This window comes from Thermobia domestica, chromosome 3, assembly GCF_964235325.1.
Source record: "Thermobia domestica chromosome 3, izTheDome1.hap1.1, whole genome shotgun sequence".
Lineage (NCBI taxonomy): Eukaryota > Metazoa > Arthropoda > Insecta > Zygentoma > Lepismatidae > Thermobia > Thermobia domestica.
The window spans coordinates 178885023-178907328 of record NC_137456.1 but is presented as its reverse complement, the minus strand read 5'-3'; the positions used below and the strand labels follow the sequence as shown (position 1 = coordinate 178907328).

At 38.9% G+C, this 22306-nt stretch overlaps 1 protein-coding gene across 1 annotated transcript; it reads right to left on the bottom strand.

The window, feature by feature from the left end:
- Window positions 1–2864: 2864 nt before the first annotated feature.
- LOC145682036 (uncharacterized) lies at window positions 2865–8429 on the bottom strand. Its single transcript, XM_081753636.1, has 4 exons — window positions 8126–8429; window positions 6702–6893; window positions 5682–6410; window positions 2865–2872 (listed from the first exon to the last, which is right to left on the bottom strand). The coding sequence occupies exons 1-4, from the start codon at window positions 8427–8429 to the stop codon at window positions 2865–2867; spliced, it is 1233 nt and encodes a 410-aa protein (XP_081609762.1).
- Window positions 8430–22306: the final 13877 nt, after the last annotated feature.

The window sequence follows — 22306 nt, the reverse complement described above, 5'->3', positions numbered from 1 at the left end:
GAAGTTGATTTGTATGCCCTACACGTTTTGAGGGATGACGTCCCTCAGCGAGCACACTATCTGGGGAAAGGGAAGGAAGGGAGCGGCCTGGGACCTATAAGTTAGGTACCACCCCGGCATTTGCCTGGTGTGAATGAGGAAAACCCAGGAAAACCTCATTCAGGGTGGCTGGCCTGAAAAAGCGTTTTACACTTCTTCGACCGAGTGCCCCCACCGGGAATCGAACCCGGGACCGCTCGCACCGAAGGCGAGAGCGTTATACCAATTATAAATATAAATATATTCAGATTTCAGAATGTGATCACGTCAGTGGTTTGTGATACTGATACGCACTACTACTTCATCTACAGCGCCTAATATATAATATACTCTACAACAGGTTCACCTCAGAAATCAGATTCATCTACCGTAATATGCGTTTCATCTCCCTTCTCTAGAATAAACTCCAAATCTTCCCTTCTCCCAATATTGAAGACAACCAATGGCACATTTAGGATTTTGTTTCGAGAGGTTATGCCCAACACAGGGAAGGAACTGGGCAATTGCCCACCTGAGTTTGAGAATTAAATATATTTTAATTTATGCATAAATTGAAGTTATATTGGCAAGAATTGCAGACCGATAAATCCTATATGATATGATACAAAAATTTAGGAGTGAATCTAACCCCTGACTGTAGAGCATCATGGGAACGTGAGGTAGTAGTTTCTTTCCTCTCAGCTTGGAAGCAACACATTACAGGTGAGATAATGAGGTATTCCATATTGTACGACTATTCCATAATACCCGAACTTCCTCTACATGTGGGACTATTAAAACATATATATATATATATATATATATTAATTCTAATTCGTGTAGTTAGTAACACCTATTTAATAAAATCAATGGAAAAGCATACCAAATCAAGTTTTTTCATGTAGATTAAAGAATGTTAACTTAATATATGTGTGTAGAGGGGGATAATAGAATTATGTAGAAGCAAAATACTTAAACATTCAAGAGCAGATATGATGAACTTCTGATGTTACTATTTGATGAACTATAATACGGTTGGCTCGGATCCCCCCTAACTTCTACCGGGCCCCCTCTACATTTTTGGGCTGGCTACGGGCCTGCAGCCAACAACTGGATCCTACCACGAAGATAGTTCTCAGCTGTACGTTGCACCGCTCTGTTGTCAGAGTAATTCCTCCCTGTCAAGAATGGATCGAGATCCCGGAAGAGGTGGTAGTCAGTGGGTGAGGAGGGATTTCATGCTGCATAAAGTTTGCACCGAATTTTGTGCAACACATGGGTGTTCATTGTTGTCCAATTTGAAGACTTTGTGTCTGGTTACCATTGCTTGTTTGGGGACATGTTTGAGAAGCATTTCATGGATTTCAGCACTATAACGATCAACAGTTACTTCGGCAGAAAAAGACATGGTGGATCAAGTCCACAACATATCATCATACCAGCAACACCTACTACGAGTTGAGGAGTGATTCTGGAAACAATCCTGAATGTTGACCATGATCCAACCACGTCCCTGACCTTTTAGGATTGTCATCCATTTTTCATCATGAGTAACAATCCGATGCAGGAAACTTTCCTGCTTATTCCGTACACTCAAGAGAACTTGAATAACTCTAGACAGGGATCCTTGTTGGCCGGTGTCAACATATGTGGCACTATATGGTCCACTATATGTGGGGGGCACTTGTGAGTCCAAATTTTCCATCTTATTGATTGCGCGGAGCCACCGAACGACAATGGTATAGTCTACGGCTAACTGGACGGCAATTGCACAAACGTTTATGCAAGAGTTTGCTTCCATAATGTTCCTGAAGAACTCAACAGAACACGATGTTAGTCAGTGGCTGCAGAACTCATATTTCGATGTTGTACCATGGGTGCGAAATTTCACAAACTAATGTTATATGGTGCACCCACTCACAACTTCTGGCCCAAATGATTTCGCAGATAGATATGCAGAATGTTCCAATTTGAGCTTGGACCTCGACAATCCATTAACTACGTTACAGAGGGTAGCTTCTCACCAAACACAAATCGGACATTTCAACCCAATATAAATTTATGTCTCATATATCGAGTGTACTGAAAAAGATATAACAAAAATATATGGATGTTGAAGTTCTTATTTCCTATGTACTATTTACACTGCCCACTGGCCTAGTGACTATCGCGTATGGTTTTTGCCGAACGTTGTCTCTGGTTTGATTCCCTGAGGGAAAGTATAAACATTTAATTTCAGAATCATCCACTTTCATTACTCATCCATCTCCTTTACCTAAAAGGCATAATCATGACGTTAAACTAAAAAATATTTAATTTTTCATACGTACTTTTCTCTATTTAACTATGCGTGAAAATAAATCCAGTCGGAATTGGTATATTTTACTTCCAAAGGTCTAGTTTTATATTATGCTTTTTTTTCTTAAGCTTATCCAGAGGATTTCCAACGTTTTCCAATAAGAACTCTATAGACCCACGCGAGTTCTCTTACCAACTATAATTAATATTACATCAAGATTTGTAACTGCTGACCTGACAAGTGTTCTCAGGTGTTTAAGAACCTTTTAAACCTTTCGTATTTCTTTCACGGTTCTGAATTTTATTTTTTGTATATGATGTATACAACTATTTTTGTTATTGTTATATGGTTTATGTGTATTACTTATTCTTTTAACTCTTCACTTTGTTTTCTTCTTTATCTTGCACCGCTTTTAAATCTTATTACTTTCTTGGAGATTTTACTTTGCTTTTAAAGTATGGTCTGTTTACAGCTTCGGCAGTCCGTCTCTTTAGTCAGTAACTAATATCATAACGAGGATTCATTAGTCATATTGGTGACATCCTCACTAACCACCTAATAAATAAATAAATAAATAAATAAATAAATAAAAAGCATTCGTAACCACCATGTAACTTAACCTCCTGAATATTTATTTATTTCTACTTGTTTTACATGTCGAGGTTAAGGCTATAAGAAGCCTTAGCGACTAGTTAAACATGATACAAAATTCAAAGACTAGAGTTTACAATAACAAACAAAAAAGTTAGAAAGTAAAAAATACAATACAGAAACAGGCGCTCACTTACACACACACACACACACACACACACAATGCTACACTAGAATAATGTATGTTTATATACGCGTTACAATGTGTAATAAGTGTTGTATGAATGAATGGGGGTTCAATGGGGACGTCAGCAGCGTGGCCATTTGTTCCCATCACGATAAAGACTACGAAGGCAAAAATAAACTACTTAAAAAGAGTTGCTAAAAATAAGTGCTCCAAGAATAAAACTGGAAAACAAGGTAAAAGAATAAATAACGGAGATAAAAACAACAACAATAACAATAGAAATTAAAAAGATAAAACAGTAACAGCAACAACAGAAAGAAAAAATAGAACCACGACAATAACGATATAAGGAAAAAGGAACAATAACAATATAAAGAAAACAATGAAGAATAATAAAAATGGATAAAACTGACAATAAAAATATTGAGATAACAGTAAAAAGGGAAAACGAAAGGCAGAAAACAACACAGAAACTAATCATAAAACAACTTAGAGAACGGTATCCATTTTGAATGCATAAATAAAATCAAAGACACGATCAATACTATGAAAGTCATCCCCCAGTAACCGGTCAAGAGTAAGGGCCACGCCAAAATGTTCTCTGAGATCTGAGTATTCAGGACATTCGACAAGAATGTGCTGAATGCTCGGGGGGGGGGGGGGCAATACACTGGTCACAAAACGAACGGTTCAATCTCCGTAACAAGTAGCTTTGCATCAGATGAGAGTTGTCTATACGCAAACGCGTCAGGAGCACTTCATCTAAACGACAAAAGCAGAACGACTGCGAGGAGCGGCTTAACTGTGTGGAGTTTATTCCCAATTACCTGGTCCCAATCCGCTTGCCAGTGAGAGCGCATCACGGTATAAAAATAACAGCAAATATCGAGCAAGGAAGGCTATGCTCCAAGGCAACCCCAGCCAAGGCAGCGTTCGTTTCCCCGAATGCGGACATGACCCGGCACCCAGCAGACAACGACGACACAGTCTTGTTGCTGTAATAGATGGCATCTCACGAGAATGTCTTAAAGGGGGGCGTGCCTACTGAAGACACTCTAGAGGCTCAGAACCACGCTCTGAGAATCGGTGCAAACCAGCGCATGACGTAACGAAAACGTGAGAGCATAGTCCAAGGCAAGCTTAATGGCAGTTAATTCAGCAGTGAAGACTGTACACAAGCGATCAATTCGAACTCTGAGCTGTCCTCGTCGGTGACAAAGGCACAGCCTACAGAATTCCTATCCTTAGAACCGTCCGTATAAAACACATTAGAATTGGGGTACTATTCTAACAGTGCTGCAAATTCCTCCTGGTACACCTGGGAACTAATGGCAACTTTTGCATGCTATGACAAATCATGACTGGGTGGACGAAGGAGCCACGGTGGGAAAACACAAAAGTGAAGCAACGAAAGAGAGGACCACACGAAATCGTCAGCGAGAGAACTCTCACACGCACGTATGTACCATGAGCATGTAGCGCGAGGACGGGAAGAATACGCTTGTAAGTCGGACCACCACGGAAACAAGGTCTACAAGGGTGGTTAGGAATACAACGCACACGCGCACACTAATTCAGGAGAAGTCTCCTGCGACGATAGGCTAGCGATGGTTCGTTAGCTTCAACATGCAGGCTGGCAACGGGGCTAGTATGATACGCGCCAGTAGCAATCTATTCCCAACCCAAGTGATGCACTGTGTCAAGTTGCCGCAGCAGAGAATTACGAGCTGACCCATAGCCAATATAGCCATAGTCTAGCTTGGACCGAATTAAGGCTACGCTACAAGTGAAGCAGAACAGTACATCAGCACCCCATGTGTGGTGGGAAAGGACACGAAGGAGATTCCCAGAGCTCGCAGACAAGAATACTTAAGATTGCGAATATGCGGTGTCCATGACAAGCGACGATCAAAGAGCCAAGAAACGGACTGTAGTGACGAAGGACAAACGGGTGCCATCGAGGTACAAGTTCGGGTCAACAATGCAATTATGCTGCCGGCAGAAGTGAATATATTCGGATTTCTCGCGAAATTCCGTCTTATTCGACAAGCGAACAAGACGATTGAAAGTCAGTTGAAGCTGTCGAGTAATGCCGCGAAGGTGGCGGGAGCGACAGAAAATGACAAGGTCATCAACATAAATCAGACCAGACACAGGAGCCTGGATCTGCGAAAGAACACTGTTGACGGCGACAGCAAACAACGTGACACTAAGGACACTGCCTTGAGGAACGCCATTTTCTTGCACAAAAGCACTCTGAAAGAAGAGATCCCACACGCACTCTAAAATGTCGCTCGTAGAGAAAATCTTTAATAAATTGTGCCATATGTCCACGAAGACCCCAGTCATATAACTCTTTCAGAATACCGTAACGCCATGTTGTGTCATACGCCTTCTCTAGATCAAAATAGATAGCAACAAGATGTTCGCTGTTGAGAAATGCGTCCTGAATTTGACCATCGAGATAAGCAAGATTGTCAGTAGTCGAACGGAAGCGACAAAAGCCACTTTGATACTTACTCAAGAGGAAATTCGATTCCAAATACCACACCAGGCGCTTGTTGACCATTCGCTCTAGCAGCTTACAGACACAGCTCGTGAGAGCAATAGGACTGTAGATCATGGGACTAGTTGCGGCTTTCCCTGGCTTCAAGATTGGAAGAACCAGAGCCTCACACCAAGCAGGTGGGAAAATTACCTCTAACCAGACGCGATTAAACAGTTGCAATAACACAAGCTGAGTATCTCGGAAGAGGTTGCGCAACATATCGTAGGAGACGCGGTCAAGCCCTGGAGCAGTATTGTACGATTCACGGAGAGCTGAATCAAATTCAATGTGCGTGAAAGGAGCGTTATAATCCTCGTTATTGGCGGTACGGAATTTCAACGGGTTTCGCTGTAGCCGAGGGCGTGAACGAGCAAACGCTGGTGGGTAGTGAGCCGACTCAGAGATAGTCGCAAAGTGGTGGCCAAGTATGTTAGAGAATTCTAAGGGGTGGGTCTCTAGCACATCTTTCACATTTAAAGCTGACAAAGCAAGTGAACATGGATGGCCGAGTAGAGAGCGAACCCGACGCCACACAGTAGACATGGGCCTGCGACTACGGAGTGACGAAACGTAATTCTTCCAGTTTTGGCGCTTCGAGATCTTTACGAGACGTCGAGCCCGAGCACGCAAAATGCAGAAGCTCTGAAGATTTGCTTCAGTGGGATGACGATTAAAACTGGCAAGAGCACGCCGACGACCCAGGATACCCTCATCGATCTCCGCAGACCACCATGGAATACACCGATGGGAAACGTCGCCACCGCATTCTGGAATGGAACCATGAGCATCTCAAGCACTCATAACACTCTACTCAAAAGCCTCTGCCACAACAGCTACAGTGAGATCATCACGAAAATGAAACTCACTTAGCTCATGAAACTTATGCCAGTCAGCACACTTCAGATTGAAGCGGAGAAGAGAAAAATGGGGAATGACAGGGAGACCTTCAACAAACAACGGAAAGTGATCACTGCCACAAAGATCAGGATGTACTCTCCATGTCAGTGCGGTCAACAGACCAGCACTGCACATGGAGAGATCAAGACAGGAATATGTACCATGGGCAGTGGAGAAATGAGTAGGACTGCCATTGTTAAGAAGAAGCAATCCACTCTCCTCAACAAATTCCGTTACCTGACGGCCACGACTGTCAGTACGGACAGTGCCGCATAGACTGTGGTATGCATTAAGATCTCCTACAAGCAAGACTGGCGGCTCAAGCTGAAGCAGATCGGCAGTCGTAAAGACTTCTGAGTGAGGAACGTAAAACGAACAAATGGTAAGCTGGCATGGGGAGTAGACTCGTGCCGCAACCGCTTGCATTCGGGATACAATGTGAGTCTGCCGTTAATTAAGGGAATCGGAGACACATATGGCCACGCCACCAGCAGCGTGGTCAGCATCTGGTTTATCACATCTATACATAGTATACCCAGAAAGAAGGAAAGACTGGGTAGGCTTAAAATGGGTTTCCTGTAAGCAGATAAGTACAGGTGAGTGGTCAATGACCAGTTGTGTCAATTCCTCACGGTGACTACAGAAGCCATTTAGGTTCCACTGAAGAAGCGCCATACTGAAAGAGATCAACGTTTAAGGTGACCTTTCACACGAGGTCCAATTACAGTCCACTCCGTCTCCATGAGTTCGTCCTCCACCACATCAGACTTGAGAGAAACTGCAAGTGGCTTACGAACTAGTGTACATTTCGTTCTCTTCGGAGAGAGAACTGTATCGTTCAGCCTTTGTTTATGTTGGCTAAGTTTCAAACCAGCGATGTAAGATGATAGGCGATGGGCTGGAGTACGCCAAGATCACCACTGGGACACGCCAAGAAACACGTAGGGTTTTGGGAAGTTCGCTCAACGTTGCAACTAGGGTCTTGGGTTCACAACTAGTCTCTGGGACCAAGTCTGTTTGGGTGGAAACGTCGGACGTCTGGGTTGCTACAGATTTCCGAGAACTAGGTGCAACAGTCGCGAATGGGACAGAAAGCGAGGAAGGAAGGCTTTCTTTCAAACGACGCTTGGCATCAGCAGCAGAAATCTTCTCAACAACCATGAGTTCTCGGATACGCTTCTCGCGCTGAAAGGCTGGACAATCCTGAGATCAAGCAGAATGCTCACCCTTGCAGTTGACACAGAAGGGCTTGGTCGCTTTACAGGGTTCCGCCATGACTAGCCTGGCCACAATTTGCACAAAGAGCAAGACTCGCATTACATAAGGTGTTAGTGCGCCCAAAATGTTGACATTTAAAGCAGCGCAAGGGACTATGTATATAGGGCCGAACTTTCAAACGATAGTACCCAACCTTTACATACTCCGGAAGCGTTGGCAAACTAAAAGTAAGAATCAGTGACTGGGGAGCAACCAGTTCACCTGACTTCTTACTTTTGATGCGAGCTACGTCTATAACGTGTTGGTCCGCTAACTCCGACTTAATCTCCTCCTCTGTGGCATTGAGGAGATCAAAATACGATATTACCCCTCGAGAAACGTTCAGTAGACGATGGGGTTCTACTGACACGTTCACTGGTCCAATCGCAGTCAATTTCAGTAGCTTCGCTGTTTGCTTCTCGTCGATCGTTTCCACCAACAAGGTGCCAGTCCGCAATTTCTTGATGTCTTTTACCTTTCCGGCAGTATGAGATAAATTTATGAATGACAGAAAGGAATAAGCCCTTAATAGCACTCGGACGCTTTTCATCAGAATTGACACTGTCAGCATCTTTATCTTTAATTACAAGATACCGGACCACAGGTGTCGGCGATACTTGTCTTTTCCACATTCTCTATAACAGGAGTGTCTATCTCACTCTTGTTAAACTTTTTTTTTACAAGAAGGTGATCCTGGACCCGTTTTAATTGTTTTGGTACATTAAAAAAGTTTTTTTTTGTAAAACACTTATAAAAAGAAAAAATGGTGTGAACGTCACACTGGGGCGTTAACGAGGAGAACTAACGCTACCCTCTGGTAATGCTCTTGGCACTCCCGCACCGTAGGATCAGCGTGGGGCCGACAAGGGAAATAGGGACGGTCAAGGGGAATAGGAGTGCAACAAACCATTCCCGTGTACAGAGACGCGTGGCCCCGGAAAAAAGAAGTCAAACGAAAAGAAAGAACCTGGGCAACTAAAAGATAGATCCTCACCAGCCCAGAAAAACAAAAGGTGCGGATTCTTTTTTGTACTTTGGATTTTTTTTCTGTTTTTTGTAAAATTTTTATACTTTACGATTTTTTTGCATTTAATTTTTTTTCAAAGACTCAACACAAACACTGGACGTACAGAACAGCAGGCCGGGTGGACGAGGAAGACGTCCATTGGACCTTCCTCTTTCCGACTTCCATCAACCACTCGCGAGTCCGGTAGCGGTATTCACGGCTGAGAGGGCATGCAAAAATATGCAGATGAGAGGTAATAGATGAATGATGAAACCGCCCTCTCAGCTCCACCCCCTTCCCGACGATGACGGTCCGCTGCATGGAGGGGGTAATAAGTATTGAGTTTTATATCCTTATGACCAGCTTCTGTATTGCCTCTTCTGTCTCTGTATATTCAACCCTGCTTCGATAACAATAAATTGTACACTGCTCTTTTAAAAGACGCTACAGAGCTTACGTATCGAGGTTAGCAAAGTATTCCAATCACGACAGGTTGAAATTATGTATGACTTCGAAGAATTAGTAGATCTATGAAGAGAAATTGCAAGCTGGCCATTAAATCGTTCGCCAAAAATTCACAGCGTTTATATACCTTTCAGATCAATAATCTCGGCTTTCCACTATCCAGCGCACATTTAGGCTTATCATTTAGTGGAATAAAAGAAAAATCCAATCGTGCAAATTCATCGTGCAAAACAGGCATTCGGTACAACAGAAAATTACATGTTTTGTATCTGCGAATAATATTAGGCTTGCTTCACTTGACAATGTTGAAGTGTACAAATTCTTACCAATTTAATAGAAACATATGGAATTGGAAAAAGTAAGAGTCTGGGTTGACAACAATCAGACAGTGAGCGCAGTACCAGGCGGTTAGAAGTGTGTGTTAGGGCAAACTCTGTACTACTTGAGGAGCAGCAGGACGGCATTATTCAGTGAACTGAATAGACCATGATAGTGGAAAAAGGACAGAATGTCTGATTTCCAAAGAAGCCAAATAGTTGACCTTCGGTTATAAAGTGCAAGCGTGATGAAAGCAGCAAGTATACTTGCTGTGTTGTGATGGATCGTGTCCTAGGTGATGACTGTCTACAATACTCACGACAAAATCACATCGGCGAAAAGGAACAGTGGTCGGAACAAATCCTCACTGATAGGTTCCGCCGAGAATTATAACGGGTTGTCACTCAGAATTGTCGTGGAAGTTACGGAGGAACTCAGGCAGCACCTTCCATAGTCAGTGTCAACAATCAGAGTTCGCCAATTCGTTAGATAAGGTATTTAGCGAAAGTGTTTTTTTAATCATCAACTTAATCAACATCAATTATACCAAAATTATTCTAATGATTAGTGTTTTCCAAATTCATTTCCAGTGAATATTGGTATGCAAAATGGCTACGTCCAACGTCGAATTTTAAACTTTAAATTAATTTTAGAATATTATCAAAACTATGAAGCTTCACGCAGTTACAAAAGTGGTAGACCATAGTTCTTGAATGTTTTTTCCATAACTGAAAAAAATTTCATACTCTACGGCAACTATGTAACACGTAGTTTATCTTCTCTTATCAAAACAGTGGAATTTGCTCTTAGTTTGGTGGGTTTTCCACTTATATTCCAAGTTGGTACCATAATAAATGAAAACGTGTAGTTTGGACCGGTGGTGACGCCTGGCATGTGCAAAAGAAACCAGAACTTACAAAGTGTTGTAAGTGTATGAATAAATATAATTACCTTCATATTTTGTAATTAGTATAGCGCGTGAGAAATTCATGCGCAAAATGGGAATTTCTGCCTTTCAAGATGGAATTTTATAAGGTTCTAGGTTTGCATCACTGACTGCTACAGCATACACATATAGGAGAATATGAAAGAGGAATAGATCGCCTAAATAAACTGTTGCACGTATCAACTGAACAACTGTGATATTATCCATAAGTAGAAGCTCTGCTTTATTATAATTAAATATAAACTAATTATTTGCTGAGTAAAACTTTATATTTTCATTAAAATTCGACACGCCTGTATCACATAGTGTCTGATGAAACCAAAGAGTTAGTTGGCGAAACTGTAACATGTGTTGAATTTTAATGAAAATATACAGTTTTGCTCACCAAATAATTAGTTTATATTCAACTGAACAAATATATAGTTGTCGTGTACAGAACAGTTGTAAGATTTAAAAAAAAAAAAAAAAATTAAATTTAAACTTCATAGTTGTTGGGGCTGTAAATGTTACAGGAATTTGGAGTGAACTCGACGAAGAAAACAACAGAAAATGCTTGTTATTATAATTAAATGGCAGATGTTATGAATTTTTTGCATTTTCAATTCTTATTTGTGGAAATTAGATGATTGTCACGTACATGTTAGTTTGAATTCGGTTGCTACTACATAATACCCTCCGGGTAGCAGTAAAATAAATAGAAGCACAATTATAGTATGATTGTAATTTATCACCAATAATTTTCGTGAATTAATTAAGTTATCGAAAAAGCATATAAGGTTTAACAAGTGGGAGCGAGAATTCCAATTAAGGTGGCGGAAGCAATGTACGGTCATGTAGCTTATTATGAGACATTTAATTCAGAACGATGGTAAACGGCCAGACGGAATAACATTAATTCCGTGGAAAAAGGGTCTAAGATTAGTCTGGGATGTCACATGTGTGGATACGTTTGCTCCATCTTATCTACAATCCACAAGTATAAAAGCAGGGAGTGCAGCGGAAGCGGCTTGTTCACGCAAACACTCAAAATACTCTAAACTTAAAGAAGACCATCATTTTATAGCCTTTGCTACCGAAACAACAGGTGTCTTCAGCAAAGAAGCAATGGATTTTTTGAAAGAACTAGGAGCAAGTCTGGCAGCAAAAACAGGAGACCTTAGAAGCTATCAATTTTTACTGCAACGTATAAGCATAGCCATACAAAAAGGCAATGCTGTCAGTATTTTGAGTTCCTTCCCTTCTTCCCATAAGCTTGAAGAAATCTTTTACCTTAGATAGAACACTTTAACCTGACATAAGGAGAACCTGAAGACAACCTGAAGAAAGTAGAATCTGTAGCATCAGTCTAAAGAAAAGTGTATTAGTTTGTCTGGTAGTTATATAGATAGATTGAGATTTGTTTGTTGAAAATAATATTGTAATTCTAATTTCACTTTTAATGAGTTTTATATCTGAAAGTAGTTTCTCCACTTATAATTTGTTATATAATATTAATTGACATAGAATCTATTTCTTTTTGTCAATATCACTCATTGCAATTTTAGAAGTTATTGTAAATTTTCATTGTTCTATTTATGAAATATCTAGAAACATGAATGTTTTACTAATTTCAACAAAAATTCCCAGGAATGATAGGTTTCTCCAAGACTGTACTTACAGAAAAAATTGTATATTGTTTCTTTGCTTCATGAACTTTTAACCTATTATTCCTTAGGTACCTGTAATATATATGCAGGTAGTCATATTACAAAACTTTAATTCAGAAGAAATTTATATTGACACATAATACGTAAAGACATTTGGTCAATACTGTCTGACGAATGACATTCCATACACACACAAAAAAAAGTTTCTCTTTTGATATCTTTAATGGGAAATTCTTTTTATCAAAATCTCAAAGAATTGGCAGCACCAAGGTTTCAGAACTCGATTTTCAAACTTTTCAAGATCTTTTAGCGAAGCATTACAAACAGACATCCAACTTCATAGTGGAACGTTATCGATTTCATACCATGAAACAGGAATTGGAGCAACCGTGCCAGGAAAATATTCATCAATTGAAAAAGCATGCAAATCGATGTCAGTTTATAGCATTCCTTCAAGATTCAATACGAGGTAGTCTGTGAAGTTGCAAATGAGGTCGCTAGAAAGAAAACTATTGGGTACTCTGGCATTAGATATGAATAAGGCTATCTATGAAGTGAATCAGGCAGAACTCCTAGAGAAGGAAGTTACAGTATTCTACAAGGAGGATAGATGACTACAGCAGATCAAATATCAATATAATCACTATTGACCACCACAAGAATATTATAAGACGAACCTACTGCAGCAAGAGCATGCGGAAGCGCATATTGTTGGGGCATGATTCAGCGCTCATGCGAACTGAATCATATAAAATCTCAATATCCTGCAAAAGGAATTATATACCGTATCTGCGGAATTTGTAATTATTCTACATAACAGTCCAAGAAACATTCTTACTCGTAAAGTTCGTAATCTAGAATTAATGAACTGGCTAGTTGTGATTTCAAGGGAACAGAGAAACAGGATCCTCTCACAGCTGAAGAGTATTCAAACACTTCGTACAGTTTATCACCGTGGCACATTCAAGACGAGGACAAATACCGTCGAGATCTCATGGAGGACTTACAAATTGGGTATCTATCGAGCAGAGAATTTGATTCAGACGTGGAAAATGCTACTACTGAAGCTGGAGACTATTCTGAAATATGAAAATTTAATTTACAATGCAATAGCAATTAAATTTTTAACGGATATACGAGGCGTGTTTTTAAGTAAGGTCCGTTTGAACATAAGTACACAACGAAAGGTTATTTTAAAAAAGTAAATGTATTTTCAGAAAGTACATACTATACTCTATTTTTCGACATAGTTGCCAATTTCAAAATACCCTCTTCATAAAAATTTGCCGCCTGCTCCGATAACCAAGAGTTCACTGTCGTTTTCACATCGTTTCGGGACCCAACGGGAGCACAGTTTCCTAAACTTTAGGTGTTCAGAAACAATTTTGTAAAGCACTGATCTCGACACGTCAGGAAATTCGTTTGAGAGACCTGTTATTGTGAAGCGCCTGTTCTCACGAACCCTCGCTTCAACTGAAGCCACCAAATCGTCTGTAATCGAAGAAGGGCGACCGAAGCGGTCCTCATCATGGACGTTGTCACGGCCATTTTTGAATTCTCGTACCCACTTACGCACTTTGCTTGCACTTATAACAGTATCACCATAAACTTCGCAAATCTGTCGATGAATTTCTGCAGCAGACAGGTTTCTTGCCGACAAAAACACGCGGCGGGCGACTTGATAGTCTTAAACATTGTGAAAGCACAGAACACAACCGTACAGGTCAGCTACAGAGCTGAAACCGAGCACAGTTGTTCCCGAGGCATGCCGGTACACAACGCACACGCTCGTTGCGGTATGCGCGCGAACTACTAGTGTCTACAACAAAACGGACCTTACTTTAAAAACACGCCTCGTAAATGTTCCTTATTCTACAATTTAATACGACATGTACATACGCTGTCTTGAAGACTTTCCTACGAAATCTATACAAAAAATGTAATGTCATGGAGAAACATTGGATTGTCGTTATTAGCAGAAATTATCATATCCTTTTCAATATATGGAAACAATTATACGGGACAATTGTTGGTCTGTCAAGAGAAATTACCCTGGAGTCTAACTGAATGCAATTTTGGCTCATGGCTAGAGTCCGGATTTTTATGTAATATCAACCCCCTAAATATGTACATAAATATGTAACAAAAATTGCTTAAAATGTAAGAAATATGTAATATTATATAAGAATCTGTAATATTACATATGTTACATATTTATGAAAACGTAATATTAACACGAGTATGAGTATGCAATATTTAAACGAATTATGAAAATAAAAAGGAAAATCTACTACACTTTATGCTACTTAATGCAAGTCCCCCAATGAAGTGAAATGCTTGAACAGCTGAGACAGCCATACGTCACTGACGTGACTGATTGCAGGATAATGCAAATCAGACGCGAATGAAGGAAGATGTGAATCGGGTAGAGAGAAACAGGAAAGCCCCGAGAAAAGCAATGCATACGGCATTTGTACGTCAGAAATCTCATGTGGTGTGGTGTGGTCCCGTTTTAAATCTAGAACCTTTTACACTAAATGCGCATCCGTCACCACGGCCCAATCTTGAAATGAATTATACGTAATATACAAATTTAAATACTAAAAGCAATTTAAGACGAAATGTATTGTTTCATGCAGGGAAAAGCAGTCCTATATCTTTTAAACAATACCAGCTGAACTAAGATTGAAGAATATTTCCACTAATGAACATTTTTAATTTGAAATAAGTACTTACAAAAGATGTACCTGCAGTTCAACTGTGTGTTGTTGCACAATGGGTTACAAGGTACTTCCAAATGATCAGAAATAAAATTTTGTCAGCGATCGGATAAAATATTCTTGTATGCAGAGAATGATCTCTCCACATCACATAAGGTAACAGGAGCGTATTTTAACAGGGGATGTAGTTGGGGATAATATCTTTAGCGGGGGTTCTTGTTTCACCACTGAGAATCTCACACACTGCCAATAGGCTGTCGTAACCCGGGTTTCTTTCCAGCACTGCATTTAGTTTCTTTCGAACTTTTTCTCTTACATCTCCACACACACCTTGCAGCAGTCTCTTTGCATCCTCTATGATTTCCATGGATTCCGGAAGAGGTCGCCTAACAGTCTCTAGCTTTTTAATGCTTGTAGGTAGCCAACAAAAATTGCTGTCTATGTATGCGATATCACACGCTACTTTTGAGTCATTAAACAGTTTCTGAGCAATGCCAACTGACACAGCAGACTCTGACGGAAATGAATGAACAACAGGATTAATTTTTTGAAAATGTTCATTGTAGAAACGTACTGTCTGTATCCAAGTGCCCCATCGCGTTAGCACAGGCTCCAGAGGAAGTGGCACGTCTGGCAGTTGATCTCTGTAAACTTGAACACGTTGTGGCGCCTTAACAAACATTTTTTTCGTGGAAGAAACTAGTTGATTTACTTCGCAGAAGTTGTCTCTCACCTCTTCAGCAACACGCTGAAGAGCATGGGCCATACAGGTCAAATGAATTAAGTGAGGGTAAAAATCTGTAAGTGCTCTAGCCGCTTTTAACATGTACGCTGCACTGTCTGTACAGAGAACAAGGGACTTTTTCTTCCTGAACTCCTCCCGGCCACAACACTTTAAGACCATGGTTTACAAAGCGAGCAATCGTTGAATGATTCGTGCGTTCCAGCAATTTACTCGCAATAAGATAGAATATAGATGGAGCATTCTCACTTAACTTTCTAATCACTAAATTTGCTACATAACGTCCCAAAACGTCTGTTGTTTTGTCCACAGAAATCCAAATATATAAACTACCTATAATAGCTTCCCTATAACAAACTTCGAGATAACGCTTTCGAAGAGTGGATTCGTCAGGAATTCGACGCCCGCAGTACTTCTCCAGAAAATCACGGTATTTTGGCACTTGAACTTTGTTCCAAGGAATGTTTGCTGCTATTATTGCTTGGCACAAGTCTTTGAAAAACTCACTCACTGAAGTATCTTGATGCATTTGTGTCGAGTACTTTTTTTTTTTTTTTTTTTTTTCAGTTCGCAAATTTTTATTTCTTGCATGGAGTGCACTTCATATATGTTGTTCTGAGATTTCATTGAACATCCAATTCTTTTTTTTTATCACACACTTGGCACAACACCACTTTACCGTTCGTTGTAAACGCATCATCGATAGTTACCCACGACCGCAATTTCGCGGATAAAGTTGAGGCAACCGGAGCTATTTCTAACTTCGACGGTCAATACAGAACACCTGCGTTTTGCAACTGCAATACTAGAGTACTGTCCTCCTGTCATTCAGTTGAAGCTAAGTTCTTGGAAGCTTAGGTTACCTGCTATGATATTGCCATTGTCGCCAGCTTCTTGGAACGAACTCTTGCAGTAAATTCCTGGAAGCACAGTAGCATACAGTTTTAACTTGAATTGCAGGATTTACTTTAATCTTTTTTCCCGTCCGACCACCAATAATCAAATGGACTTCATTTTAGGAATTTCCTGGCCAGTCGCCTGTCAGGCATGTGATCTGTCTTCCTCCAGAGTTGAGAATAAAGTGCTGCTAATGTACCCCGGACGGAGGATTTTTACTTGTTTCTTCTTATATTTCTTTTGTTATCGACGAAAATTCTGCGAAACATAGTATGACAAATAAATAAATAAAAAAAAAAATAGAGAGAGAGAGAGATATTTCTCTTTCGGTAAAGAAACGAAAGGATAGACATGACAAAATTGAATCTAGATGCAAGCCTTGCACAATTGGGGAGTTTATTTTTTTATTATGATTTTAAATTAAAATTTCAGTAAATGCAAAATTTTAAGACAGTTTTATGTAAAAAATATTGGTCCATAGAAACCATAGAAATATGTAATATTGGTCAACATATGTAAAAATATCTAATATGAAACTTGAGTTGAAGCACCCTACAGGTGTGAATCACAAACATTTAAGAATTTGACGAACCTACAAATGAAGGAAAAAATATGTAATTACATACAAATCCGGACATTACTCATGACCTTAGCCAAGACATAACAACCAGGAAGATAGGAGTAAATATGGACTGCACAACTAAAGCAACTTTGGTTATAAAGGACATCAATATCAAAGAAACAATTTCTAAATCTATTGTCAAAGAAGACAGCAAAGAAGGCTTATACTTTAATCCACATAGCATCATGGAATGGAAAAAGGTAAATAAAAAAGAAACCACTATACCAATTACAATGGAATCAGAATATTTCGAAACAATATGGATGAGAACCACAGAAGTTAAAAAAGGAAGCCCAAATAATGACATATATGACAACAAAGAAGGAGCAGTTTAGAATAAGGAAAACAATTTTAAAGATAGGGTTAAGGAAGTGGATGCGGTACAAGAGAAATAAATGAGGGTAAGAGATCTCGAAACAGAAGTCATCAGGGAAGAGGGAAAGAAAGAAATCAACAGGTTGGCAACAACAAAGTAATGACGCAAAGAATTATGGTATAAGGCGGAACGAAAAAGTTATGCCTAAAGGTGGTATTCATCAGGAAAAGAAGAAAAATAGTAAAAAAGGAAAAGGTGGAGAATGTTGTTGGGGCTGTAAATATTACAGGAATAAGGAAAAAAAGCTGCAATAAGATGAAAAAAAAATTGTTAATATAATTAAATGGTAGATATTATGACTTGTTTGTATCTACAATTAAGTGTTTATCGTAATTAGACGAATTGTGGAAGATATGAATAAGTGGATTGTCACATACACGTCGGTTGTAGCTATATAATACGCTGCGGGTACCAATAAAATAAACAGAAGCACAATTATAGTGTGATTATAACTTAACCAGTAATTTTCTTGAATTAATTAAGTTAAGCGAAATAGTATACCAGGTTTTACACATGTAACAAATGTCCAAGCTTGTAGATGACACAACAAAACCAAGAATAAAATGCGTGTGTGCACGCACGCACCCACGCACATACATATATACACACACACATTATATATATATATATATGTAAAACTTTCTTTCATGACTCTTTTTACTCGAGTGTATAATGCATTTTAACCGATAGATATTCTTATATTAAAAAAAAAAAAAAAAAAAAATATATGAGAAACATAAAGGGTGAAACATTCTGAAATCATAATTTTTCTTTTTTCTTCATAACGAACAATCTACTTTTTCTTATTCAAGAGAATCAGGTATTTTTCACACTTTCGTCGCTGAGACTCTTGATAAGACATAGAGCAGTTCTTGTTGGAGAAACCGAGAATAGTGCTTTGTGAACTTCTAAATGTATACAGGCAAAAACCCAGACGAAAGATAGCATATTCAGAATTGCCAAATTCATTTTATTTTTCGAACTGTTTTCTCATATTATTAACATATGGACCTCTGACAGGCTCATTACATTTTCATCAGAGTCTGTTGGAAATATTTATAGAACAACTTGTCATTTCTTCTCCCAGGAAATCCGAAACACATAGTAAATTTTAGTGCTGCTAAAACTAAGTGTCTTAGCATAAAAGCGATTGCCGTATGTTCATATTATATATACACATTACAGGTTGATTTTTTAAAAACTCACGGATTTTATTTGGGTCTAGAATTTCTAACAGAAATCCGATGTTCATGCGGTTTGTGACAAATGACAAGGATGAGAGATTTATGGGACCATGTTTACTGGTTTAAATTCATCCGAGGTAATATTGGCCACACCTCAAGAATAACCGCAAATATTCGCTTAAACATGTCATATATTTCAGTGATGGCTCTGGGGCTCAATATAAAAATTGTAAAAATTTCAAGAACATTTGTATGCACAAATCAGATTTTGGTTTTATATGAGTAGCATTTTTTTGCCACTTCACATAGTGAAAATGTTTGCGATGGCACAGGTGGAACGACACAGCGATTAGTTACTCGTGCGAGTTTACGAAGTACAACTACGAACTAAATATTAAATGCACAGCAATTTCATAAAGGGACTGTGGACAATATCACATCCATTAGATTTTTTTTTTTTTTTTTTTTTGTATCAAATGAAGATGTTCAGCAGCATCGCACGACTCAAGAAAATAGGTTTATACATGTGAAAACAATACCTTGAACAAGAAATAATAATGCTTTCATTCTTGATAGTGAAATAAGTTTAAAAATTGGACTAATTTCCTCTACATCAATGGAAAAGCCACATAGAGTTGGGGTAGATACAAAAGCACAAACAGAAGACATCAGAAGTAAAAAGTCTTGGATCCAGGAAAATTTATAGCGTGTGTCTATCACTGCAAATGGTGGATTGGGATGGTGCTGGAATATTCTGAGGGATATCAGGACTACAACACAAAGTTCTTACACCATGCAGGCTCCGATTCTACTTTTCACTGGTCTCGAACCGACGATATCGTATGCATGCCAGCTGGTCACATTCTTATTGATGCAATAGATCACATTTCTATCACGGCTAGTGGAAGATCACACTGCATAGTGTGCTAAATTTCACACATGTACAACTTTCACCACATACTCATTCCGGGGCCTGAACTTGGACCTAAATGCTGCTATAACTCTACACCTATGCAATATTCAGGTGCATATTGCAGATTTGAAATCTACGGGCAAAATTACATGCGGATGAAAATTTTTAGCTTCATAGCACTTATGGTTATTGAAATAAACAATAAAATGCAACACAGCTGTGTTTGAGTCGTGACCTTGAACCTAATTCCGTAATTAATTACTAATTAACTATAAGAGTTGGAAAAGTTTCATTTTGGGAAATAACTATTCTCAAATGTCTTTCAATGTACAAAAAATTATCAAAATCTGAGACCATGAAATTTTAAAATGCTTATACTTTGGTCGATTTGAGATAGAATGGCACTTAATCATTTGCCACAAACCGCATGAATATCGGACCTCAGAAATTCTAGACCCAAATGAAATCCGTGAGTACCACCACAAACATTGGGGATTTCCTGTATTACAGACAATGCTTAAACCCAACACTAAGGAAGTTTATATTTCTCAAAACAATGCATTCGCGTACTCCATCACAGTAAATACGTTAGGCTGCTCTTCATGGATTGCCAAAGTTTTGAACATTTTATATTTTAGACGCGAATACGTCAGTGTATTAATAATGTTCTAATTTGACATTTAACTACCAGTGTTTTTATTATTTGCATAATGCATAAATGAACTAATTTATAAATTAACAGTTTAGTTATGGGGACCAAACAACAAGTCATTGAGCTGCTTGGAGTTATTAAAGAGTTTTGCTCGTAAGATCGTTCAATGAATCGTAACTTTAGATAATAATCTTCCACATTCATATTAGTAATTCTTTGGATTACCACTCATTTCCCTCCTACTTGTGATGTGAATACCTAAGTGTTTAAATGATTTAAATGATATTATCAGTTTAAGTGTGAGAATACCATCAGAAGGCCATGGTTACAATAAAGCGTTTCAATGTTTCATATATCTTAAAATCGAACATAACGCATGAAAGTGTTCGTGTGTAATTTTTTTGCTATATCGTTCTCTGGAAAATATACAATAAATATTTTGCATTCAAGTAAAGTTTTTGGTTTCTTTCTCACAGATTTTGGCGTTTCATACGTTTATTAGGTCAGTGTATGTATGACATTGGCAGATTCGGAGAGAAAGAAATTTTAGCCTCTTCGTATTCGAGACTTACCAATTCAGTTCTTTCTCAGAAATTATAGATACTGAGGATGTCCAATCTTCCGGCCACTGAGTTATATTTTAAATTGTTTCTTTTTATCTTATTTTTCTTTAGTATATCAAACTCTCAGACAAGCTTACACTGACCCCACGGTGTGATAGTTATTATTACTTCAGGCCATGTGATTTTAACGCTATCTAAAGTGAAAGCCAAAAATAGTAGCATCCTTTCCTTCTTTAATCATATTCTCACAGAAACTGCAAAGTAGTATCTGTTAGATTTTTTTAATTGCTTGGTTTTTCGGATAAAGAGCACCCGTGCATGAGTGTACGAATGTTATAAAAATACGTCAAGACTGTTATACAACGTATAGTTAGAACGCAACAATATCTAAACTATACTATAAATCCTTCTCTTTTATATCTATGACTATTTTAGAATTCATCTTATTATGCGTTTTCTATATTAGTGATTCTTAACATGGCCACAATTTGGAAAATTCCTCACCGAGTATTGTACCATTCATTTCTCTCTAATAACTAGCTTGTGTATAGAACATGAAGACTCATAGACACATAAACAAAACTTCTCCATTGTATGACAATCTGCAAAGTCACTTGGATTACAACCCATATTTCTCAGATCTCCTTACGTCTCCTTGGTTTACCGAAAGTTCTTTTCCACAGGCTTCCTGGATGCTACTTTATGAATGGCGAGAACTGTATTTACAATGGTGGGACAGACAGAGTAACTCATTGCTAAAATTCAACTTGGAAACAAATGAATACGGAATGAATGAATGAAACTTGAAATGCGGAACGATACCTGGAGATGTTACAGAATCAGATATTGCTAGGTAACTGGAAGATGGTTCATTTCCCAGTTTTTACAAAAAGACGGCGCGCCTCCCCACTTTGGCATCTGGGTGCGTCAGTATCTGGATGAACAATTTCCTGGGGCATGGATTGGTCACCGTGGGCCAGCTGAATGGCCTGCCTCCTGATCACCAGACCTCACTTCCATGGACTTCAACTTTTGGGGACACATTGAGGCTATGGTGTATGGAGTGAAACTTCGTGATCGTCATATTGAGCAACGTATCATGACTGCCTGTGAGCAAATTTCTCCAGCTGTCCTGCTCCGTGTTCATAGCAATTAGGAGTGGCGTCTGCGCACATGCATTGCCCAGCACGGAGCACATGTGGAGCACATTGTGTAACGGGTAAACATCAACTGTTGTTGTCCATAACTTCTCACGAAATAAAGATACATGAAATCTAATTTCAGATTTGACATCCTGAGTACATTCTAGCCGAAGGTAATGTATCACATGACCCACCTATCGTTTGAAACAAAAAATTGAAATTCAAGATGGCGGCGTCCGTGAACCATCATCCAAAATGTTTGCCCCTAGCCCTATTGTATATTTCCTACATCAAGTTCAATATATATACATCCGTAC

Excerpts from the sequence above, each read along its gene's own strand:
- LOC145682036 (XM_081753636.1), bottom strand. The coding sequence starts at position 8,429 with ATGTGGAAAAGACAAGTATCGCCGACACCTGTGGTCCGGTATCTTGTA. Across the intron at positions 6,894-8,125 it reads TACTGAACGTTTCTCGAGGG|AAGTCTTTACGACTGCCGAT; the intron begins GTAATATCGTAT and ends TTCCTCACTCAG. Across the intron at positions 6,411-6,701 it reads TCATTTCTCCACTGCCCATG|AATGCGGTGGCGACGTTTCC; the intron begins GTACATATTCCT and ends GTTCCATTCCAG.